This window comes from Schistocerca americana, chromosome 8, assembly GCF_021461395.2.
Source record: "Schistocerca americana isolate TAMUIC-IGC-003095 chromosome 8, iqSchAmer2.1, whole genome shotgun sequence".
NCBI classification, from domain to species: domain Eukaryota; kingdom Metazoa; phylum Arthropoda; class Insecta; order Orthoptera; family Acrididae; genus Schistocerca; species Schistocerca americana.
The window spans coordinates 523797686-523824137 of NC_060126.1; the positions used below are offsets into that span (position 1 = coordinate 523797686).

The window sequence follows — 26452 nt, forward strand, 5'->3', positions numbered from 1 at the left end:
TTCTCAGAATAGCTCATAGCTCGTTGACACACTCGATTAGTGCTGCCGGGAAAACATTTACTACTCGCATGCAACCGAGATGGTGACGGAAAACCAATCACTCTGATCTGCGCTGCAGGCGCGTGTAATCATTGAGAACACTCTATTTATTTATTTCGAACAACTTATTTAACCATACAGTGTATCTATCACGCTATCACGAAACACGAATCCCAGATGTGCCCTGGGCCATGTTGCACAGCCCACAGACACGCACCCAATCATAATTTCAGTAAACACTATAGCAAACTGCTAGTAAATAATACATCACACAGATGTGTAGATACGCTCAGTACTCGTAAACAATCCTAATAACGCATAGCAGAGCCTGCAGATCCGCTCGCAAAATAACTCAGCAGACGTGCACAGGTACCCCCACTCTGCACCCTGCCCACAGGATCGTGAAGTCACCCATCCGTCTGATTTCAGACCTCGCACAGCCCCTGCTCGGCTTCCGCAAGCGTGAGTTGGCGCGGTCAACGCACTCGTCAGCCGTCAAAGCACACACATACGTCCGTCCAGGACCGCCATCCCGAGCCGCGACCACCGAACGCGGGTGAAAGTCAACTTTATATCAACGTAGCATAAATCCAAAGTACAGCCTCCATACGCTAGACACGTCATAGCCGCACATGTCTTTACCTCCTATGACCCTGTAGCACACTGCACATTGCTCCTCACACGACATTACACGGCCCTTCAACTAAACATAACTACACATCCCTGCTCTTGCCTCGTCGTGTGACCAGCCATCTAAAAACCTTCTCAATATTATTCTTACTTTACAACTTTTTTTTTATAAATAAAATATAATTTACGCCGCCCACCACACCTAACCTCACACCTGTCCCACCATCAACATACGCAAACGTCCTCAACCCTATCTTGACACACATATATCACCCCACAAACCATGCCCATCAATCAATTTACCATTCTCATCCCCTCTTTTCGAATTGCAAACGAAGCCTCTATCTAAACACCAATCAACTCATCTTTCTCTCACTTTCAACAGTAAAATTAATTTTACACACACCCATAGATACCAAACGCAATTAAAGAGTCAAACTTTTATATAGAGCATCACGCACATACGACAATATTCAAAGCCTGGTCCATTTTTACCACTTCCACCTTCAATTAAATATTATTACCATTGCCGCAACATTCTGCCAGCGCTCGATTTGTGCCTATTTTTCCGCTCTAGCTGTTGTCACTAGCGGTCGAATCTCACTATCTATAGATTGCATAAATTTCCACATAAAAAAAATCTCGCCCCGCCGTTTAGAGACTCCTATATCCGAACACATAGCATCATTCAACTATCACTTGCTCTTATCTAATAACTCATCCATTAGGTCTGGGGGCAAAGTCATCCCTTTCTTTCTTTCTTTCTTTCTTTCAGCAGCAGACAGCTACTTTTTTTACAGTGGTAGCTAAACTGCGCCATCAACTTAACATCACCATTCGCGAAACATATCTTCAAATGCGTAAACACACTTACTCAATTACACAGCGGTCCCGCTGAGGACATGACCTTCAATATTACAGTTCTTAATCCAATAACTACCGAAACAAGTACTAAATGCTCAAACTAATCCCATAGCGCCTTACAGAGCGAGTGTCCGAGCGCCGCCGGCGGCATGTCAGAGCCACATAGCTGTCCATCTAAACAGCCGTCCACTCAGCCCCAGGACCAGAATGCTGAAGTGGGCTCTCCCTATACCTGCTCTCCAGCTATTGTCTAACGACGTACAGTGCACAAATGGATTCCTGAATAGCGCAGATGTCTATCTCCCCCTTGCATCTCCAACAGGACATGTAAATAGTGTCTCCCCCAGCCAGCGTACCCGACATCATTCACCCTTCGCTCACAATTTCCACTCACATATATAAAACCATATTCACCGCTGCCAAAACTCACTCAATAATAAAAAAGCATTCTCCCTTTCTAAGCATAGATGAGTATGGATTTATCTTCACCCACCTTATCTCTGCAATTTAAGTCGGAGAAAGACATATCTATTACCAATGCGATCCACCTCCAGCGCGGACAAACGGAATTCACAATACTCCCCCCCCCCCCCCCCCCCCCCCCGAATAACTCACGAGTCCAACCATTCAAGAATTTGCCTCAGGCATGGATGTGTGTGATGTCCTTAGATTAGTTAGGTTTAAGTAGTTCTAAGTTCTAGGGGACTGATGACCACAGATGTTAAGTCCCATAGTTCTCAGAGCCATTCAAGAATTCCTAACAGCTCACCAAATCCAACACCTCAAACTACAGATGCCTATATGAACAAGATCATATTAAATGTACACACATGCTGCGGAGACACCTTTAAAGTTTGATCACCCATACTCTAAGCGAATGAGAAGCTGCCTCTGGCCCTTGTTCAAACAGTGTTTTCGAAGACGCTTTTGCACACTGCCGAGCATTTCGTCTTTCTGCTGCGACTTCGAAGTCATTGTCTGATTCTAAACAGCGGACTGATGCACGGCCTCTCACAGGAAACTATACCTTGCACCTTATAAATCATATTCTTACAGTCGGTAGCATAACATTGAATGATTTTAAATGAAGGACAGCCACAACACAATGAAGATAGAAGAGCCTGCTGGCGTTGTAGCGACTTCCCTCGAAAGTGATTGGCCACCTCTACATTGAAACTCGTATGTCGCAGTGACCGAATAGTTTATAACTCTGCATTCAGCTTCTAGTGATTGGTCATTTTTTCACACAAGTACAGGATCACCGTTTTCGGTGCTAGCAACCCTGGAAGTTGCGGTCCATCAACGAAAATTTCTCCCCTGACTCAAGCAAGCATTGTCAGTCAATCATTATGTCGTACCCAATGCACAGATGCGATGGATAAGACACCACCGATCTACTGTAATATTATCCATCACAGCTGATATCGCGAAAAATTTTACGGTAAGTCCAACACTGGTCAATCATGTGACAGCTTGTTTTCTTAATTTCAGTATGATAGGTAAACCATACAACCTCTACTTTTCAAGTATCATTGCGACCATTCATAGATGACTGCTCAGCACGCCCATTCACACTTAATTCTCGAACACATAAAGACGATCAAATTATACCAGACAACGCTACACATATTTCTAAGACCTCGCGCATAGTATGGGTGATCAAACTTTAAAGGTGTCTCCGTATGGCGGTCACAGAGCTATCTAGTCCTCTTACGTTACAAGACCGTCCTCACCTCAGCATTGACCTACCTACCCCGCAACATCGCTACCCAATTATTCCTCAACCGAGCAGACGAATACAGCTACACTCCACCTCTCTTTACTGAATAGAGCATTCCTAGTCGTAACCCATCCAAATGCACCACATTTCTCGAAATTTAGCCAAGTCTTGGAGCTTAGCACACCATATCGATCTATAGTAACAGATGCCAAAGTGCCTTAATTTAATAGCATACAGTTAAGAAGAACAAGAACGGAGCGATATTTATACACAACGTAGTTCGATAGATTTTTAAGCAAAGCATCCAATCTATCATGTGTAAAGTATTGTTGTAGAGTCCATGATCGGTGCATCGAAGGTTCCGGTAGAAGAGAGAGAGAGAGAGAGAGAGAGAGAGAGAGAGAGAGAGAGAGAACATAAACACACACTTCTAAGACTATAACGTTCAGCACTTACAAACGGGCAATAACCTTAGATCGCTTACTTTTCCATCCTGTCAGACATACATCCTTCTCCCCGGTCACCCTACGCTGAGCAATCTCTATCCCAGTCGTAAAGCTTTTCCTTTCTATGATACGAGCCCAATATAGCCCTGCGGACACGTCAAGTGCCCAATGATCACACCAGATCACGAGTCGGAAATAATACTATTACTCCATCAGCTCTATATAAAAAATGATAGTTATTAGCAGCCGGTACATCCTACAAGCAAACAGATACGTATAACAGCAGCGCATCCCGTCACCAACTCTGTAAACACCCGTCTGTTGGGTAAGTGTGTACACAATGATTACAGCCCCTCACAAATACCCACAGCTGACTTAGTTATGACGCTGAAGTCTCGATTTTACACCAAGCATGCGACAGGGTGGGTATCGCGTAAATCAAAGTGCGTTTAGAGGATTGTGTCAACTTTCATCACACATGAGATGGAAGTACTCTGATGACCGACGGGTTCACCGTTAACGATCGCAAGTAGACAGCGCTTTAAACCACATACCGAATACGTACACGCATACGACTAGGACGCTGGCTATATCACGTGCTAAAGCATCCAAATAGAATACTCGGGAAAAAAAATCTATCTTCACCAACTTGTCCTTCTCTAGAATAAATGAGTCAACGTTTGAATCGTGCCTAGTTGCAGCTCTGTCTCAATCGATCATTCCGTACACCCTCTGTTATCATTTAACACAGATGTGAGTAAGTTTAGACCTGAATGATTCTCTGTCCTCCTGAAAAGCATTAAATACAGTATTCAACTCTCGTGTATCACTGCTACCTCAGTAGACATACACTATAATACGAACTCAACGAGAAAAAATTGACTGCCTTCCTTACTCGGCTCGCTTCGAGGTCATGGTTTTTCTGCATTCCTCTTGTTGCCGCATACTTGACTCCATGTACAAATTCCTCCCTGCGAACCAGAAGATAAGCAAGTACGTTGTCATTTTCATCGCATTTCGGTGTATATTAGGATAGTTTATATGTATGCGCTAATCAGTTTTCGCATTTCTTTCGATTTTATGTCAGATCCATCCATGCGACCGCGACATAAGTTATCGTTCAGTGTTCTAAAATTGTCTCTAAATGTAACCAAGGCGTATCCAGTCACCTCCACATTCGGAGAGCGCTCGCTCTGTTTCTGTATCTCTATGAACATGCACGCCTCGCAGAAGGCTGAGTAGGGTTAACGTTCGAACGTGGATCCACTGCGAGTTACATGGAGAGCGGAATTCAGATGCGGATCCACAATACGCCGCGCACGGGGTAGTTTTTGAAGGTGGATCCGCCTCGCGCAAGGTAGGAAGCTGTATTTGAATGCAGCTCCGCAGTATTCAATACCCGAGTTAGCATTCGAGTGTGGATTTGCTGCGTACTGTATATCCGGAGCTGTGTCCGAGAGGCGGGTCCACGATACGCAGCATCCGTGATAGGGTTCGCGGGTGGACCAAGCATGCGTTACATCCGGAGAAGTACTCTATGCTCGAAGTTTGGTCCAGCAGCCGATGTGAGCGTTACATATCGAAACCTATGAGAAGTAAAAGTTTCAAAAAGATATGTCGCAAATAAATAAAGTACACTCCCTCGCACAGGGACACGTGGTGGATGGTGAGCAGTCGGCATCGACAGGTTTGAACGTGGCGCCAAAAGTGTTGCAGCGAACAAAATCAAATGGGTACGAGCACTATGGGACTCAACTGCTGAGGTCATTAGTCCCCTAGAACTTAGAACTAGTTAAACCTAACTAACCTAAGGACATGACAAACATCCATGCCGGAGGCAGGATTCGAACCTGCGACCGTAGCGGTCTAGGGGTTCCGGACTGCAGCGCCTTTAACCGCACGGCCACTTCGGCCGGCTGGCAGCGAACAGTCGAGCGTTGTGTGATTCAGCTCCGAGGCAGACAATTTTGGTGGGAAACGTGTGGAGGCGAAGAATACACGTGGTGAGCGGACAAGAGGCCGCTGTGACGCCAAAAGTCGGTAGGTTCCAGCGTGTCCAGCGAAAACATGTTTACGACGTGGGAGCGATCGCTTGGCTCGCCCCCCGCACTAGTGGCTGGCTGCCTCACGTGACAGGCATAGGCAGTGTCTCCGCACGCTGGCCAGGGGGTGGCGAGGATTTGAACTAATTCAGTTGGAGCGCGGACGTCGTGGTGACTGCACTGCGATATCAAAGATGTGTGTGCAGACTGTGTTGGAGAACGAGTGATGACCGTACTGCTTGAAATAAAGTCTTCAGTCCCTTCCCCCCTGCAAAATCAAAGGGCGTGAATTATGTTACTATAAGTACAGTTTATTATTTGACGCGATTATGATAGGCTACCAGTGAAAAAAGATAAGTGACGGAGAAAGCTCGTACGTGTGATCAATTACGGTGTTGGGATTTGAACTTGTGATAGACTTTTGTTATGGACGTAAGGAAAATGGCTTTCTCACCGACAAAATCGGACATCTTGAATAAAAAATAAATGATAATAATAAATAGAAGTACAGTTTTCGAGAGAATATCGTGTTGGAATTTGAATTTGGCGGAATTTTCTAGTGGAGGTAGACCTATAATAATGAATGATAATAAATGATAATAAATAATAATAAATAATAATGAATGATAATCAATAATAATAAAAAGACAAGTACCGTCTTTGCATGCTTTATCCTGTTGGAATTCAAACTTCCCGCCATTTTTTCTTCTGGAGGCTTAGGTTAGTGGACGTAACACAATTGGGCTATTTTCGCGCCAAAATTCAAAATTCCCACCATTTTTTTCTTGAGGTTAGGTTAGTGGACATAGCACAATTGGACTATTTTCCCTCCAAAAGCCGCCATCTTGGATGACGTCATGCGATGTTGCCAAGTCTACATGCCGCCATCTTGGATGATGCCATCGCCGCCATCTTGAATAAATTTGGCAACAATGTAACGTGCGCTGGCACAAATGTTGTCCCCCTACTCGCGCGGCCACTCTACGCGGCGTTGGCGGTAATGGATGAACTCTTAGTGTGAATGTATTTCCAGCCCTGTGAGAGGATCTTGGGATCCTCATGAGAGTAGTTAGACAGCTAAGGGCTGTAGTTATTAACTTTGGAGCATTCCGACATTTAACACCGTCATGCGTATGAAAGCGGGATGGGGTCATTTATTTTAAATGGGCTTAAAAATGTGGGAGTGCAGAGAATTAATCCGTGTTCGTTAATAAACGCTTTCGAGTAAATCAGTGGAGCAATATGTCTCATACTTTGTCTTGTAGCTATGCAACCATGAGTAGGATTTCGCACAATGCCACAACAGCTACGAGAAGGAACGTTTCAGTAGCTGACAGCTTATTACAAATAACAGTGATTGTTAATGGCTTCTAAGATTCTTCCACTGCAGAGGGTAGCAAATGAAATATTACCAGGAGTCTGTTGGCTGGAACGGTATTGCATAACCTAATTTTGTGTATAAGCCGCTAGTAAGCATGCCACTAGTATTGGTGCATCACCTAAAATGGAACAGAGCACTAGGCCTCATAGGAGATCAACATGACAACATAATGAGCTTCGAAGTCATATAACTGAGAACGCTTTCCCTCTATTTATCTCCCAACTCATCCCATCTTTGTTCTCATTCCTCACACATCTCTTCGCCTTCATTGCATTTCATCCCATCCCTTTGCATTCCCTCAAATTTTCCCTTCGCTTTCCCCACCCTTTTCTTTCTCATCCCTTCCCTTTCTCCTTTATTTCCCTCACACCTTTCCCCTTTTCTTCGTCCCTCTCATTTCCCGTTCCGTCCTTTCCTATCCCTTCTCGTCCATACTCCCATCCCCATCACTCCTCCCATACTTCCCCCCTTATGCACCTTCCATTACCCCCTAGCCTCCCTTTCCCCATCCCCACACTCTCCTCCATTCCCCACTCCTCCTATGTCCAGGCTCCTGCCCTGTCCTCCCTAATCCTGTTCCCTTCTGTCATTACTCCCACCCATCCCCCCCCCCCCCCCCGGATTCCTTTCCTGCCACATTTTCTTTTGCCTTCTCCTTCACTCGTTTTCCTTTCTCCTTTTCCTTCCCTTCTGTTTTCATTTTTGCGTAAATTTCTTTCTTTTTTTGTTTTCCTTTTTATTGCTTTTTCCTTTTCGTTTCCCTTTTTTCCTTTGCTGGTCTTTTCCTTTTTCTTTCCTTTATCCTTTCGTTTTTCTTTCCCTTGTTCCTTCCATTCCCACCCTGTGTCCTCTTCTAATGCACATTTTCATTAACACCACAAACAAGCAAAATATAATACTATTTGTACAACACATTATTTGCATGGATCAGATGAAACCAATGGAAAATTTTATCCAGGATGATATCGGCATGTTACAGTTCCACTTCGTGCTCACAACTACGAAGGAAAATAGTAATTTTTGAGAACACTTCTCGTGGAGGAATAGTTGACTGGCTAAAAATACTTTAAAAATGGATTAAAACAGTCTTGACCGTAATAAAATATTTGATTACAGTGGTTGACAGTTAGCATTGTGGAGTCAATAATACCTGCTGCGCTCACCACCACCTCCTAAACTCAAAGTATAAATGGTCTGAAGATGGTCACGTTCTGACCGAAATCGGTGGCCATTGTAAATAAATATTTCGTTGCCGTCAAGACTGTTTTTGATCAATTTGAGAGTAGTAAAGAGAATGGTCGCTGTCCTATGTCAGCGATCCACGGAACAATTTACTCGGTGGATTGTGCTGGAGACGACATTGGTAGCAGTAAGTCTCTCGAAGCTTCGTTTAATATGTGTAATGAAATATCGCGAGAGTATAGGTTATTTACCATGTAAACCAGAGAGGTGGAGCATCTGAAACCCAGTGCCAATAAATAACCTACACTTTTCGAAGAGCACAGAGGGGCAGTGAAGCTTAACGTCCGTATCTTGGAATCGGATCACAGGGGAGAGTTTAACGTTTCACGTGGTACTGGGCGCACAGCAAGGAAGTTAGACAGAATTAGCTGCCACCTCTCGTTCCGTTGCCAGTCAAATAATGGTGTCGAGAATGTCTTTCTACATCGTACTTCGAACCAGCTACGTCTAGGTCGGACGGCAAGTCACTAGAATGGCTTAACGAATCCAATTACGGGGGCGTGTTCCGACGGTAAGGTGAGATAGCACAAAGCTGTGATGTTGACCATAACGATGCTGAAAAAATTGAGTAACAACAGAAAATATAAACGAGGGAGATACATCGGCACAGCACGGTCAGTGCAGTCCAGCCTTCTGACTGGGAAGAAACTGGCGATACCTGCTGCTGTTGTCGGTAGTTACCTGTACTTGAAGGAGGTCCAAGCTGGCAAGCGGTCCAGTGCGGTGCGCGAAGTATTCGTAGACGTCGTCCATCCGCTGGGAGGCAGTGCGCTCCTGCGGGTGGGACCTGTTGAAGAGGTAGGTGGGCGCCACCAGCTGCATGTGGTCCTGCAGGTTCTCCCCCACCGGCAGGTCCCGCACCACGGGGATCCCCAGCGACTCCAGGTGCCGGCGCGGCCCTATCCCGGAAACCATCAGCAGCTGGGCCGACCCCACCGTGCCGGCGCTCAGCACCACCTGGGTGTCCGTTGCGAGCGCGCTCCAGTCAACTACACCTTAAGTGCTACTGCAGTTACTACTATGTCGTCGCTAATGAATTTGCGTTCTATTGGATTTTTTGTAAACTTCCAGCGAGAAAGGTGTTTAGAAAACAACAAAATTAATTTCGGTAACACCTGAGACATGATTATTGTATCGTGTCACCTATGAAGGCATTTCATTTGCGAGAAACTCCGTGCGCACAAGGCGATAAAACCTGCATGTTGCCGCCGGGATTTTAATTCGGACGGCTTGCCTTAATACGCCGGAGAACATTCCCTACCTCGCGAACTTTTTTTTCAGCTCCTACCGACCTTTCGGCAGTGCACCCACCACCTGTCGATATACAAAAGTACTGTAGGTACTTTCAGGCTAATATTTGAGTTGAAATCGAGCAAAATACATTTGTGCGTATGGTTTTCTGATACGCAAGTTTTATCGAAGTATAACGTACAAGACTGTTGTCATCTTGGATATTCGGGAATCCAGCCGGATGTTCGCGTCGTTCTCGCACGATATTTCAACAGCGTGCCTCGCTGTCTTCTTCAGGTGCTACCTGAGACTGGTCCTTGGCTCGATCGAGTCCAGTATTTATGCCTGGGAGGAGCTGGGCGTTCCCTAATCGGTCCGCGCCGGGTCGAGTGTACCATCTGTGGTCCGCGCCCGCCAGACTCAGCTTCAATGGAGCCCTCCAGTCGCAGATGTTCCGACTGCCGTCGGCGCCCGTTTTGGCCGTCCTCAACGGATGTGGTTATCATCTGAGGTGTGTCAGACCCGGTCTGAGATGTTGGGTATTCTATCTCCTGACTGTTACTATGATTTCCACTTCTGTTTCGTGCTGGGCGCTCCCTAATCGGTCCACGCCGCGTCGTGTGTTCCGTCTGAGGTCCGCGCTCGTCAGACGCGGCTACATTGTCCCTCTCTGGTCGCTGGTGTTCCCTCCGCCGTCCGCGCCCGGCCTAGCTGTCTTCTGAAGTCGAGTTCATGATCTGGGGTGTGTCAGATCTGGTCTCCAATGTCAGACACCTTGTCTCACGGCTGTTCTCTCGGTCTCCATTTCTATTTCTTGTAGAATCCCGGAGTGTCCTGCGTTGAGTTTTCACAAGCTCAAGTGCTGGATTCCAGGCAGTGCTGATTGGGTATCCCGAGTCACGGTTGATTAGATTGTCTGTGACCTTAATCTCAATGGCTTCTTTAATGACACTGTCCCAAAATCTTGAGGTCTGTGTCACAATCTTGGTGTCATTGTAATCCATTGAATGACCAAGTTCCAGACAATGCTCTGCTATGGCTGATTTAGTTGCCTGCCTGAGTCTGGTATGTCTCTGGTGTTCTTTACACCTGATGTTCACAGTTCTGGTCGTCTGGCCAATGTATGACATCCCACACTGGCAAGGTATGTTGTAAATACCTGGCTTGCGTAGCCCCAGGTCATCTTTTACATTCCCCAGCATAGCCCCAATTTTGGTGGATGTTTTGTCCAGGGAGTTGCTGTATCTTCACCTAACTATAGCAGCTTCCTTAACCACTCAAGACTGCTACCAGGTTGACGGTGCCTCCTGGTCTCTAGCAGAATGCACCAGCAAGAAGTCAATGGCACGCCAACTAGCCAAGTTTGAGCGCCTCAACAACGAGGCGCAACAGACTGGGGACACACACACGGTGGTCAATCTAAGTGACAAGCAGCTCGATGAGACCACCTTAAAAGTACTTAGCAAGGGCCTCAATTTCGCAGTGACCCCTAGAAATGTGCCTGTCACAGCTTTCATCAGTGCAGTTGAGCAAGTGGCCAACACTCTACCTTCTAGTGTGGCCGAAGAGATCCGAAGAGAGACCTGCAGGGCGCTCACCAAGACCAAGCCTCCCAAATCCAACATTTCAGGTGATGAAAGGGTGGTCTGAGGCGACTCCGGGAGGATGACAGCATTGTGGTGTTGCCCACAGACAAGGGGAACTCCACAGTCATCCTAAAGAAAACAGAATATGACAGAAAGGTGCAACAACTTCTGGAGGATCCTGCATATAGGTCAATAGCAAGCGACCCTACAGAGAAAGTGGACAAAAAGACCAGGGCTCTGTTGAAGGAGATGGGCCTGCCTGAACAAGTCATCAAGAAGCTGCGTCCCAAAGCACCAGCACCGCCTAGACTTTATGGACTCCCCAAGGTTCATAAGGATGGGGTTCCACTGAGACCTATTGTCAGCAATATTGGCGCAGCAACTTACCCTACTGCGAAATACCTGAAGATGATGTTGACACCACATGTGGGTAAATGTGCACATCACATCCGGAACTCAGAGGATTTCCTGCAACGACTGGGCCAGCAACACATCACAGACACAGACATCATGGTTAGTTTCGATGTGGTGTCTCTCTTCACACGGGTACCACTGAAGGAGTCACTTGAGCTTATTGGAGAGAAGTTCGATGGGGCTCTCCTTGATCTATTCAGGCATGTACTCACGTCGACGTACTTCCTATATGGGGGTCAATTTTACGAACAAACAGAAGGGGTGGCTATGGGCAGCCCTCTATCACCAGTGGTGGCCAACCTATTTATGGAGAGGTTTGAAGAGGAGGCACTCTCTTCAGCCACATATCAACCCAAGTGCTTTTTTCGGTATGTGGATGATACCTTTGTCATCTGGCCCCATGGTAGAGAGAAGTTAGATGAGTTCCTGCTACATCTGAACTCTTGCCATCCGAACATTCAGTTCTCAATGGAAATGGAGAAGGATGGACTACTTCCTTTCTTGGATGTTCTGGTGAAGAGAAAGGCAGATGGCACATTTGGACACAGTGTGTACCGCAAACCTACGCACACTGACTTATACCTACAAGCCAGCAGTTGCCACCACCCAGCACAGAAGAATGGAGTGCTCAAAACACTGGTCCACAGAGCACAAACTCTGTCAGATACTGATAGTCTGGCCACAGAAATAGAACACTTACAATCAGTATTCAGCAAGAATGGGTACTCCTCTAGAGATATCCAGAAGGCACTTCAACCTGCTAACCGGCCAAAGGATCAAGAAGAAGAACCAGAAGAGGCAAAGAAGATGGCATACCTGCCATATGCCGGACCTATCTCTGCCAAGATCAGCAGGATTCTCCAGAAATATGACATCAAGAGCATATTTTGCCCACCCACCAAAATTGGGGCTATGCTGGGGAATGTAAAAGATGACCTGGGGCTACGCAAGCCAGGTATTTACAACATACCTTGCCAGTGTGGGATGTCATACATTGGCCAGACGACCAGAACTGTGAACATCAGGTGTAAAGAACACCAGAGACATACCAGACTCAGGCAGGCAACTAAATCAGCCATAGCAGAGCATTGTCTGGAACTTGGTCATTCAATGGATTACAATGACACCAAGATTGTGACACAGACCTCAAGATTTTGGGACAGTGTCATTAAAGAAGCCATTGAGATTAAGGTCACAGACAATCTAATCAACCGTGACTCGGGATACCAAATCAGCACTGCCTGGAATCCAGCACTTGAGCTTGTGAAAACTCAACGCAGGACACTCCGGGATTCTACAAGAAATAGAAGTGGAGACCGAGAGAACAGCCGTGACTCGACTTCAGAAGACAGCCAGGCCGGGCGCGGACGGCGGAGGGAACACCAGCGACCAGAGAGGGACAATGTAGCCGCGTCTGACGGGCGCGGACCTCAGACGGAACACACGACGCGGCGTGGACCGATTAGGGAGCGCCCAGCACGAAACAGAAGTGGAAATCATAGTAACAGTCAGGAGATAGAATACCCAACATCTCAGACCAGGTCTGACACACCTCAAATGATAACCACATCCGTTGAGGACGGCCAGAACGGGCGCCGACGGCAGTCGGAACATCTGCGACTGGAGGGCTCCATTGAAGCTGAGTCTGGCGGGCGCGGACCACAGATGGAACACTCGACCCGGCGCGGACCGATTAGGGAACGCCCAGCTCCTCCCAGGCATAAATACTGGACTCGATCGAGCCAAGGACCAGTCTCAGGTAGCACCTGAAGAAGACAGTGAGGCACGCTGTTGAAATATCGTGCGAGAACGATGCGAACATCCGGCTGGATTCCCGAATATCCAAGATGACAACAGATCGCCGGGAAAGCATGAAGAATTACATCAGAAGACTGTTGTGCTCAGCAAGCAGTAAAGTGCACTGAACACAAAACTTCGTTCTTGCTGCTGCGATGTGTCTGCATTCCATTAAAATTATTCGTCTATCATTGCACTTCCTGAATCAAAGACGAAGTGAGCAGAGAAGACCGATAACGGAGCTTCCTGATTCCCAGTATTTAATATCTTCATCGAGATCGCTCTGTATTTTTATAGCCGTCGGATACTCTCGTCTGTCGTAGTATCTAAGTACGGTTCTGCTTACTAACTTTTTCTCAAAATCGTCCGATTTGTTTGATTTCATTTTTCATGTATACCCCTTTCTTGGAGAATGGAAACACATGTTCACATATATAGATTATGTCTATGTTACTGCGCTGTTAATATGGTATACAGTCGATTTGGAAATAACGCAAGTTTTCGTTGTCATTTTATGAACTTGCGCAAAATTTGCATTTCCTCTAGTTTCTTCACTGTTGACCAGATAAGTAATAAAAAAAACTTCAGTGCATTCTATACTACAATTTAGAATTTCTTTTTGGCTGTTACGGACACCTTTGGAGCAAGACTACATATAGGTCCTGCATTTCGGTCACCAAACACACGTGAGTGCACTATTCCACGAAAGACTGAAACAACGTGTGAGCACACGGTATCTCACGTAAACACTGAACATTCAGCTGGCGTTGACTTATGGCACCTTTAGGAATGTGTATGTGGCAATAAAGCTACGAGGCGGGCGGATCGCAGCGCTTAGCACCTGCGGACTGCAGCCAGCGGGTCTGATCTTGGGCCGTCTAGCTTCGTGGCGGCCACTCTAGTAATAATTACGTGTCAGATTAATACTGCCATTTTGTTCGAAATTGACATTTTACTGGAAATGTATGATCCAGTAGTTGAGATGATAAGTTACCAGACCTTTTTTGTTAATCACGTCCTGCAACAAGTGTACGTTGCTGGAAGGACACGTTGCGGTCAACAGCAGCTGCTCCTTGGTTATGTGAGGCCTGTTTCTATCAAGGCAGCCATAAATTCTTCCTCATAAATAGTTCGGCAGGCAGTCATAAAATCATAGTCTTCCAACACTCCTATCTAAATACCTGCTTAATCACGCTACCCTCTGGAGCCGTGGACAGTCACAGCACCAGATTCATTCCTCGTACAGCTGCTCAAGTGTTAGCAATTACCAGGACCTCAGTCACTGTGATGTGCAATGAAAGCCCAGCACACTGTTTACAAGGCTGCGCACCCCCATGTCGTGTCAGACAGAACCTATAGTAGTAAGCAGTGCAAGAGAATGTGTACGACACCTGGGAACTGATTAGGTTGGTTTGTTTTATACGCCGAAACGAAATCTAATAAAAAATAAAAGCGGAAGAGACGCGTCGACAGACTAAGCAAGCTGCTTGAACGGTGTGCAATACATTTCAGCATTAGCAGAATAATACACTACTCCTGACCAATGTTATTTGGGTGTTCCAAAAAGTACTGAATAGGGAAGACTGGTCATATGGAAAGGGTTTACACACATAAGAGATTGTGTCGTGTCGTCAGGAAAGGTGATAATATGAAAAAAAAAAATGAAAACATATTGCTCAAATGTTTTGTGAAATAATTTCTGTAAAAGTAAAGTATAAAATAGAGAAAGCTTTGCACACCTCATTTGCTGCACACTATTTCGACCGTCATTCGAAGGCACATCAAATGTTTTCGTAATATATTTTACATAAATCATTTCACCAAACATCTGGACTGAATTTTTCATTTTTTTATTATTTTCAAGGTTTTTTTTGGGAAAGCATGAACTTCCTGACATCTTTCTTACTTTCGTAGCGTCTTCTGTTCCCGAAATATCCTGAACTTAGCATTTGATCCGAAGGACCCTTTTGACCGTTAAAAATCACATCAATGTAGCTTTTTATGCATAAAATAAATAACCCTTGAAGAGGTGAAGTTCTTAGTACTTCATTTACGTAGCTGATTGTGAAATCATATACAGTCGATGTTGCTGAGTCCTATTGACTTTCACCTTTATCTACAATGATAATGCAGGTTGGCGCAATGAAATAAATTTTGTATGAACGGCAACTCTCCTGCTTACTAGCCAGACACTCCATCCGTTGTCCCACACTGACCCTGAGAGTACCACAGCCGCAGAGACAACCCTAGTACGTGCCCCTCCCCAATGCAGAGTCCTTTTCACGCCTAGCCCATAATTGCTCCCCTTGTAAATTCGGATCACTACTGCCAAGGCTCTCTGTTATTGGATTAGCACGTTAGCAACGAGTGAAATGGGGTTAATCCCGCTTGTACCTCAGATGTGGGTGATCCAGGGTGACAATTATTAAAGTATATGAAAGGAAACGTAAATTAGTTACAAACTACGGCGTGCACACAGTTTATTCAACATGCAAACGTCACTACAGATATTCGGAGTTGGGTTATGGCATGTTCGATATGGCTGCCACCAATGGCGATGATGTTGCGCGGCCTAGTAGCGAAATTCTGCACGACCCGCTGGTGTCGGAAAATCTGTGCTGTCGACGATCTGCTGAATAGCTGTTTTCAGCTCAGCAATTACTTCGGAGTTATTGCTGTAACGTTATCTTCAATATAGCCCCAGAAAAAGGAGTCGTATGTGTTCAGATACGGAGAATATGGGGCCCAATCGACGCCCATGCCAGTGGCCTCCGGGTTCCTCAGAGCCAGAATGCGGTCCTCAAAGTGCTCCTGCAGGACATCAAACACTCTCCTGCTTCGACAGGGTCTAGCTCCGTGTTACACGAATCACATGTTGTCGAAATTAGCGTCACTTTGGATAATGGGGATTAAATCATCTTCCAAAACCTTCATGTACCTTTCGGTAGTCACCGTGCCATCGAGGAGTATCGCACAGTTTATTCCGTGACTGGACCGGCCGGAGTGGCCTAGCGGTTCTAGGCGCTTCAGTCTGGAATCGCGCGACCGCTACGGTCGCAGGTTCGAATCCTGCCTCGGGCGTGGATGTGTGTGATGTGCTTAGGTTAGTTATGTTTAAGTAGTTCTAAGTTTTAGGGGACTGATAACGTCAGCTGTTAAGTCCCGTAGTGCTCAGAGCCATTAGAACCCTTTCGTGACTGGACACTGCACACCACACAGTCAGCCGTCGAGGTGCAGAGACTTCTCGATCGCGAAATGCAGACTGTCAGTCCCCCAAATGCAATTTTGTTTATTGACGAACCTACCAAATGAAAGTGGGATTTGTCGCTCAACCAAAGCCCACTAATTCTCATCGTGCTGCGCGGCCGACCGTGCAGTTTCGACGTCCTAACGCAAACCGTTCAAAAACAGTAATTGCTACTCTGCATGTTAATCATACAGAGCTGTGCTTTCTGAGAGACATTGAATTTCACCTTCACCTACGATAATGATGACTGAAGCAATGAAGAGAAGAGCAATGGCCTGAGGCACGAATTGGAATTTGTATCAGGGATGGAGACATACTAGGGTAGCCTGTGCAGCTGCAGCATCCAGAGTGCTAGTGCGGTACAACGGATAGCGCATCTGCCTAGTGAGCAGGGGACCTGGCTTCGGATCGTCGCAGTGGAACAAATTTTAATTCACTACTTCGGCCTACATCACTGTCGCAGACATTCGTGACATGTTTCACTTTTTCCGCAAATAAGTAATGAAGTTTTTCTTAACTACCGTCGAAAACAACTAAATGTTTATTGCAAAATTAGACGTCACGCTGGTCGCCCTGAGACCCCATTTATCCGATTCTCATTCTCTACGAAAATTCGGACATAATCCCTTTCTCCGCTGATGTGTATGTCCAAAAAGGACGCGTGGCGAGAGTGCAGTGAAGTGGAGTGTGTGCGCGGTACCTCCTTGGCGGCACGGACGGTGTGGTTGCGGCCGGCCAGCAGGAAGCGCACGCCGGTGGCGGCGAGCGTGGCGGGGTCGACGAGCACGGCGGAGGCGGCTGCGCGCCGCACCACGTGCAGGTTGGCCCTGGAGGCGGCCGGGCAGAGGTAGGCGCGCGCGGAGCTCTGGCGCACGCCGCCCGCCACGGCCACGTGCTGCAGCGTGAAGCCCGCCTGCCGGCCGCCGCTCGCGTCGCCCACGCGCAGCCCCAGCTGGCGCGCCGCGCGCAGCACGCCCCCGCACAGCGGGCTGCGCCACGCGCTCTGCGTCAGCCGCAGCGGGCCCGCCGCGCCGTGCTCCGAGGCCGAGTAGCCGCCCCACGGGTGCGGCTCCTGCACGTCACCGTCTTACAACAGTAAGGGAAACTACACCACCGGCCACTGAAGTTGCTACACCGAGAAGAAATGCAGACAAATGTATTACACTAGAACTGACATGTGATTGCATTTTCACGCTATTTGGCTGCATAGATCCTGAGAAATCACCACCCAGAACAACCACCGCTGTCCGTAATAACGGCCTTGATACGCCTGGGCATTGAGTCAAGCAGAGCTTGGATGGCGTGTACAGGTACAGCTGCCCATGCAGCTTCGACACGATACCACACTTCATCAAGAGTAGTGACTGGCGTATTGTGACGAGCCAGTTGCTCGGACGCCATTGACCAGACGTTTTCAATTGGTGAGAGATCTGGAGAATGTGCTGGCCAGGGCAGCAGTCGAACATTTTCTGTATCCAGAAAGGCCTGTACAGGACCTGCAACATGCGGTCGTGCATTATCATGCTGAAATACAGGGTTTCGCAGGGATTGAATGAAGGGTAGAGCCACGGGTCGCAACACATCTGAAATCTAACGTCCACTGTTCAAAGTGCCGTCAGTGTGAAGAAGAGGTGACCGAGACGAATAACCAATGGCACCCCATACCATCACGCCGGGTGATACGCCAGTGTGGCGATGTCGAATACACGATTTCAAAGTGCGTTCACCGCGATGTCGCCAAACACGGATGCGACCATCGTGATGCTGTAAAATAACGTTTTGCCATTCGTGCACCCAGGTTCGTCGTCGAGTACACCATCGCAGGCGCTCCTGTCTGTAATGCAGCGTCAAGGGTAACCGCAGCCGTGGTCTCCGAGCTGTGATAGTCCATGCTGCTGCAGGCGTCGTCGAACTGTTCGTACAGATGGTTGTTGTTTTGCAAACGTCCCCATCTGTTGACTCGGGCATCGAGACGTTGCTGTACCATCCGTTACAGCCGTGCGGATAAGATGCCTGTCACCTCGACTGCTAGTGATACGAAGCCGTTTGGATCCAGCACGGCGCTCCGTATTACCCTCCTGAACCCACCGATTCCATATTCTGCTAACAGTCATTGGATCTCGACCAACGCGAGCAGCAATGTCGGGATACGATAAACCGCAATCGCGAGAGGGTAGAATCCGACCTTTATCAAAGTCGGAAACGCGATGGTACGCATTTCTCCTCCTTACACGTGGCATCACAACAACGTTTCACCAGGCAACGCCGGCCAACTGCTGGTTGTGTATGAGAAATCGGTTCGAAACATTCCTCATGTCAGCACGTTGTAGGTGTCGCCACCGGCGCCGATCTTGTGTGAATACTGTGAAAAGCTAATCATTTGCATATCACAACATCTTCTTCCTGTCGGTTAAATTTCGCGTTCGCAGCACGTCATCTTCGTGGTATAGCAATTTTAATGGTCGGTATTGTAGAACCAGGAGCATACAACCTCGACGGAACAAGTGTGAGAGATCGGAAAGATCTTGGGGGCAGGGTAAAGTACTCCTAGATATCTCTCATACAACTCTGCCGTAGGGATCTGAACGCCACTAGCAGCCCTCCCGTACACTGATACTCGTGGCAACGGCGAATACAGACATTTATAGACTAATTTTGGAATTCGTGTTAAACGTTGCCATTGAACTGCAGCTAGTCGCTGTGTCGCTTGTGTGCGTCTGTGCGTGCGTACATACGTACTTCCACGTGGCTCGTGAACAGAACAGCAAAACAGACATTATCTTGGGAATAAGTCCCATCTCGTCTACTTGCTCCTGTGTGTTTTGTTACACCGCTTTCTGCGAATACTAACAAACGGCCAGAATAATGCGAGTAGTCAATTTATACACACGGTTCCGTAACATTAATCTGACCACCGTCTGTATCCGACGTTAACGGGCAATAACCACTCGCAGGTGGCAGCACTAGCAGTGGAGGGTACATAAAGGGTGTCGGTGGGGGGGGGGGGGGGGGGGCGGAAAACAATATATTAGTCGTCATAATGCGGAAACGGAGCGATTTATTTAACGTTCAGGAGAGCATGACCATTTTCTTTCAGGCCTAGTGTGCAAGCATATCGAGAATGGCTCGGATTTTAAACTGTTCTCCTGCCGCCGTGTGGCGCCAAGGCGACTGCGATGCTGTGCGCACCCTAAACGACAGGAGTGAACAACGGCTGCAGAGATGTGTGCGGCCGAATAGACGTGCAACTATTGAGCAGATGATCGTGCAGATGAACCAAGGGGCTACCAACAGTATCTCCTCAAAGGCCGTTTGGACAACATTGCTGTGTATGCGCCTCTGCAGAGGGCGCCTCGTTCGTGCACCGACGCTCACTGCATTTGATCGGCGACAAATGCTGGAATTTGCACGCCAATACCGCAAGTGGACGTCCACTGAGTGGCGACAGGTGGAGTTTCCAGGTGACTCACATCTGGTGCTCCACCGGAATGACGGCTGCTGGCACTATGGCGTCACGTGTGTGAAAGCACAGGGTCCAGGCTGGCGGAGGGAGTGTAATGGTTCGAGGAATATCTTTGTGGCATTCTCTGGGTAATCTCGTGATTCAGGAAGGCGCGGTGAATAAACACAAGTACGCATCCACCCTAGGGGACCATCTCCACCTCGGCACGATGGTATCCACCACAGCACAATACAACTTGTCACGCAGCACGCAGTGTATGTGCGCGGTTGGAAGTGGTACAGGATGAGTTTCTCATACCCGCCTGGCCACCAAACGCGCCACGGATCCCCGATCGAGTAACCTCCACGAAGTGGCCACAGCATCCTCGTCCTGCACCTCTCTCAGCAATCCGCCCTGCAAAAGGTGATTATTCGGGCTTTTAATGAGTGATCGCATTGATGTAACTGGACAGTGTATAAGACGACAGAAGACCTTGCAGCTCAATATACTCTTCCGCGTTGTCCTCACACCCGCATGTGACAGTGTTGGCGACATCACAGACGTGCGACAGCCCGTCAGTGCTGTCGGGCGACGCTCGCGCTGAACTGCTGCCGCAGTGCTGCAAAGTAGACTAGAACTGTGCAGCAGCCAGGAGTGTAGGAGCCGTTACTGACTCCCCTTGCTAGCTCGTCTAGCCTGGGGAGGTCCGAGGTGTGGTACATGGTGGTAGTTACCTCGGTACATTTCCAGTTCTAACATGGTGTAGCGTAAGTTGTTACTGTCATTTACTGTTGATGTCATGTATTATATGTAGTTTAATACGGGGGACAAGGATGTTCATCGATGGCTAGTAGCAGTGGGCCACCTCAAGTCGGCTGGGATGTGCAGCAATCTGGGAACAGCCCAGAGAGGATAAACGGCGTAATACTTGTACAGCTGTCCACCTTGGTAGCTGCGCGGTCAGCATGGCAGATTGCTAACTAAAGGGGCTCGCGTTCGATTCCCGGCCAGGTTACAGATTTTCTCCCTTATGGGACTGGCTATTGTGTTGTCCTTGCTTTCGTATCGCTGTAAGTGACTAGAAAATTGTCCCCAATACGCTGTCCTATCGTCTTTCCATTACAAATGGCTGAATGGGCACGACCCGAAAGGCAATAAACTAAAAAATCAAAAAGACTGTATAGTCATAAACATTTTAGTATGTGTGTATGTGTATGTATGTGTGTGTAGTTACAACTATTTACTATGGAAATACATTAGTTTTGCCTATTTCAGTAGATTAGCAAAAGTAGTTTTGTCCAGTTGTAGCACAGCTCACTGAAATTTCAGGTAGGGAGATTTTATGCACTAATAAATGCGTATAACAACTCAAACTCACAGGCTGATGGGACACTGATGATCAATACAAATTTCTATATGTACACTGCCGAACAAAGACATTAATAAGTTTGAAATGAAATTCATTTTACTGTTTATTTAGCCACGTTAGGGTCTGGCTCATGTGATACACGGGTCAGGGCGACTCTTGAATTTCATCGTGGCGTCAGAGAAGTAGATTTTACACGGCTACCAACTATTACGGTTGTAGTGTTGTTGTTGTGGTCTTCAGTCCTGAGATTGGTTTGATGCAGCTCTTCATGCTACCCTATCCTGTGCAAGCTTCATCATCTTCCAGTACTTACAGCAACCTACATCCTTCTAATCTGCTTAGTGTATTCATCTCTTCGTCTCCCTCTACGATTTTTACCCTCCACACTGCCCTCCAATGCTAAATTTCTGATCCCCTGATGCCTCAGAACATGTCCTATCAACCGATCCCTTCTTCTAGTCAAGTTGTGCAACAAACTCCTCTTCTCCCCAAATCTATTCAATACCTCCTCATTAGTTATGTGATCTACCCATCTAATCTTCAGCATTCTTCTGTAGCACCACATTTCGAAAGCTTCTATTCTCTTCTTGTCCAAACTATTTATCGTCCATGTTTCACTTCCATACATGGCTACACTCCATACAAATACTTTCAGAAATGACTTCCTGACACTTAAATCTATGCTCCATGTTAACAAATTTCTCTTCTTCAGAAACGCTTTCCTTGCCATTGCCAGTATACATTTTATATCCTCTCTACTTCGACCACCATCAGTTATTTTGCTCCCCAAATAGCAAAACTCCTTTACTACTTTAAGTGTCCCACTTCCTAATCTAATTCCCTCAGCATCACCCGACTTAATTCGACTACATTCCATTATCCTCGTTTTGCTTTTGTTGATGTTCGTCTAATATCCTCCTTTCAAGACACTGTCCATTCCGTTCAACTGCTCTTCCAAGTCCTTTGCTGTCCCTGACAGAATTACAATGTCATCGGCGAACCTCAAAGTTTTAATTTCTTCTCCATGGATTTTAATGCCTACTCCGAACTTTTCTTTTGTTTCCCTTACTGCTTGCTCAATATACAGATTGAATAACATCGGGGAGAGGCTGAAACCCTGTCTCACTCCCTTGCCAACCACTGCTTCCCTTTCGTGCCCCTCGACTCTTATAACTGCCATCTGGTTTCTGTACAAATTGTAAATGGCCTTTTGCTCCCTGTATTTTACCCCTGCCACCTTTAGAATGTGAAAGAGAGTATTCCAGTCAACATCGTCAAAAGCTTTCTCCAAGTCTACAAATGCTACAAACGTAGGTTTGCCTTTCCTTAATCTTTCTTGTAAGATAAGCCGTAAGGTCAGTATTGTCCATAATTGCTACGGAGTTATGGGAAGTTATTAAAAATTGCAGAAAGACTTACAATTTGATGTTTTAAAAAAAATTCGGAAAAGGTACTATTTGCGTTTCACTAATCATATGCTGCTAAAATGTTTAATACACTGAAGCGCCAAAGAAACTGGTACAGTCATCCGTATCCAAATACAGAGATATGTCCTATATACCTATTGGACAACAAGAGTCTGACGCAGTTGTTAGATCGGGTACTGCTGCTACAATGGCAAGTTATCAAGATTTAAGTGAGTTTCAACGTGATGTTACAGTCGGCGCATGAGCGATGGGACACAGCATCTCCGAGGTAGCGATGAAGTGGGGATTTTCCTGTAAGACCATTTCACGAGTGTACTGTGAATATCAGGAATCAGTTAAAAGACCAGACTTACGACATCGCTGCGACTGGTAAAAGATCCCTCAAGAACGGGACCAACGGCGACTGAAGAGAATCGTTCAACAAGACAGAAGCGCAATCGTTCCGCAAATTGCTGCAAATTTCAATGCTTTGCCATCAGCAAGTGTCACCGTGCGAACTATTCGCCGAAACATCGTCGATATTGGCTTTTGGAGCCGAAAGCCCACTCGTGTACCCTTAATGACTGCACGACACAAAGCTTTACATCTCGCCTGTACGCGTCAACACCGATATTGGACTCTTGATGACCGGAAACATGTTGACTGATCGGTCGAGTCTCGTTTCAGATGATATCGAGCGGATGGACGTGTACGGAAATGAAGACAACCTCATGAGCCCACTGAGTCTGCATGTGAGCAGGAGACTGTTCAAGCTGTTGGAGGCTCTGTAATGATGTGTGCGTATGCAGTTGGACTGATATGGGACCTCTGATTCGTCTAGATACGACTCTGACAGGCGACACGTACGTAAGCATCCTGTCTGATCTTCCGCATTCGTTCATGTCCATTGTGTATTCCGACAGACTTGGGCAATTCCAGCTGGGCAGTGCGACACCCGACACGTCCAGAATTGCTACAGAGTGCCTCCAGGAAAACTCTTGTGAGTTTAAACACTTCCGCTGGCCACCAAAATCCCCGGACAAGAACATTGTTGAGCATATCAGGAATACCTTGCCACTTGCTGTTCAGAAGGGATTTCCACCCCCTCGCACTCTTACGGATTTACGGACAGCCCTGCAGGATTCATGGCGTCATTTCCCTGCAGCACTACTTCAGACATTAGTCGAGTCCGTGCCACGTCGTGTTGTGGACTTGTGTGTGCTCGTGGGCGCCCTACACGATATTAGGCCAGTGTACCAGATTCTTTCACTCTTCAGTGTACATTGTAATGATTTCGGTCCTGAGTATGGTTTGAACCTGTTACGAATATTTCGTCACTGCCGCTTACTTTGAACCTGAATTGCGGTTGGCGGGGTATCTTCTTATCTTCTCATTAAGGTTTTGGTATGTGTTCAGTAATAAGGCCCCGACTATTTTTTTTCTATTAATTCCAGAGGGCTTGGTTTCTGCCCCTTTAGTAATACGTGCGTGTGTAACTACACTCGTAGTCATGTTTTGTTTAGTTCCATGGTCGCGAATGATGTTCAGTCCTTACTTGGGCCTATTCCTCCTCCTCCAAATCAACCCCAGGCAGTAACTGTGTTCCGTTTTGGTGTGTTGAAAATTTGTGCAGGACGGGTATTAATTTGATTTTCAATTGCAATTAATTCATTAATTTCAATGCCGTAATGCCAACACCGTCGGAAAAATTTCCCTGACTACTGATATTCACGGCCGCTGAATCATAACAGCGTATTGTCTCTCTTCTGTAGGACAGGTCCGACAGAACAGACATCACGAATATTCTGTGTTCAGAAACTTTTAGTATATGGACAAGTTGAATTTTATACGCTACAGGTGCTCTGTCAGTTCTTGAAAGGCCGGCCGAAGTGGCCGTGCGGTTAAAGGCGCTGCAGTCTGGAACCGCCAGACCGCTACGGTCGCAGGTTCGAATCCTGCCTCGGGCATGGATGTGTATGATGTCCTTAGGTTAGTTAGGTTTAAGTAGTTCTAAGTTCTAGGGGACTAATGACCTCAGCAGTTGAGTCCCATAGTGCTCAGAGCCATTTTTTTTAGTTCTTGAAAGACAAAATAGTCTGGGAGGAGGGGAGAGGGGTGGTGAGATCTGGTGAAACCGAAGTACATTAAGAAGTTAAGACTTATTTTTCAACTAGTAACTGGCTATGTTTGGTGCCGAATGAGTCTGGTGCTGCCGGGTAGGGAACTGAACGTAAACACAGAGGGTGAAAAGGTCCGCGAACTCGTTGGACTGAAGCTTGAGTCTTTATTTGATTTTCTCCCAAAAGGTGAACCTTTTGCGGATTTCAAACTGAACTTTTGAAAGAGCACTTCATTTCGATCTTGGAAATTTTTCATCAACACATTCGGAACTCTCGCCTCTTATTTAAGGTTTGTAAGCCATATATTAAGTCTCTGTAGCAATAATATTCTTGAATAAAAATGTGTCGACGGGTTATTCGTGGATAATGAATGCCAAAAAGCGTGTGTCGTAAATAAGACTGTGTACAGTCGCCATAACTACTATACTAACAGGAAATTACGTAGCTACTGGTTGTGGTTGTAACTGAAGTTGAGTTAGCCACAGAGGTTCATCGTGGGTTGTAGTTACACATGCCTGCCAAACCTGTTAGATATTTTAATGCATTAATGCGGAACCGAATTACGCTGGAAAAATTGGCTCCAGTTTTGACTTCCGAGTCCAATCTGGCACTGTGAATGCAAAAAAGAAGTGTGGAAATGTCTCCATATGTATTAGATTAGGAACAGGACGTGGCAGAAAAGTTCAGACAAGTGAGAAAGGCATAATGTTGATTTTATTATTAACCGCCGCTTACACAATGTGTTCAATACGAGCATCGGGACCGTCGACGAGACGCTTTACTGCGCCAGATTTGCACCTGGTGGCCAAAATTGGAAATAATTGTTTTCCAGCGTAAATAGGTTCCGCATTGTCGCATTAGCATATCTGCCAAGTTTCGCTGCCATACGACAATTACAGCCCACAGTCGACCTCCGTGAGTGACTGAACTTTAGTTGCAACCACCCAGTAGTATTTTCGGGCCGCCGCGCCTTGGGCTCGGTGGTTGCTTTGTTCGGTACGATGGGAGCTGGCTTCACCTGCGGCATCTCGAAGCTCTCGGCTTTGATGAAGTAGGGCCTGACGTGGCGGTACGCCCAGCCCGGGTTGCCGGCCGCCTCCCACGCGTCGTAGTCGCGCGGGTTGCCGCGCACGTGCAGCATGGCGTTGAGCACGCTGGAGCCGCCCAGCACCTTGCCGCGCGGCCAGTAGCAGCGCCGGCCCTCCATCCCCAGGCAGGCCGCCTCCTGCGGCTCCGTCTCGTAGCCCCAGTCTATCTCCGACTCCTGCACAAGCAAGCACACACTGGGAGGCAGCCCCATAGCAGTCGGCCGCATACTCCGCCTACCTACCGACGTCGCCGCGAGATGTGGCTATAAAGTAATAGGACTGATGCTGTCACAGGTGTGAAGTGTGAAGCCGAATACGGCGTCTCTGGCGCCTGTACACAAATCAGTGTGGCCGTGACCTTCGTTTCTGTAAGAGTTGTTAGTTTTTGC

The 26452-nt window shown here is 47.0% G+C and overlaps 1 protein-coding gene across 1 annotated transcript in view; it reads right to left on the reverse strand.

The window, feature by feature from the left end:
• LOC124545016 (glucose dehydrogenase [FAD, quinone]-like) overlaps positions 1-26452 on the reverse strand; it is a 44811-nt gene that overhangs the window by 11223 nt on the left and 7136 nt on the right. The window contains exons 2-4 of the mRNA XM_047123793.1: positions 25994-26239; positions 17339-17710; positions 9046-9321 (exon numbers count right to left, since the gene is read on the reverse strand). Of these exons, the coding sequence (XP_046979749.1) occupies positions 9046-9321; positions 17339-17710; positions 25994-26239 (894 nt within the window). The remainder of the gene's footprint in view (positions 1-9045; positions 9322-17338; positions 17711-25993; positions 26240-26452) is intronic.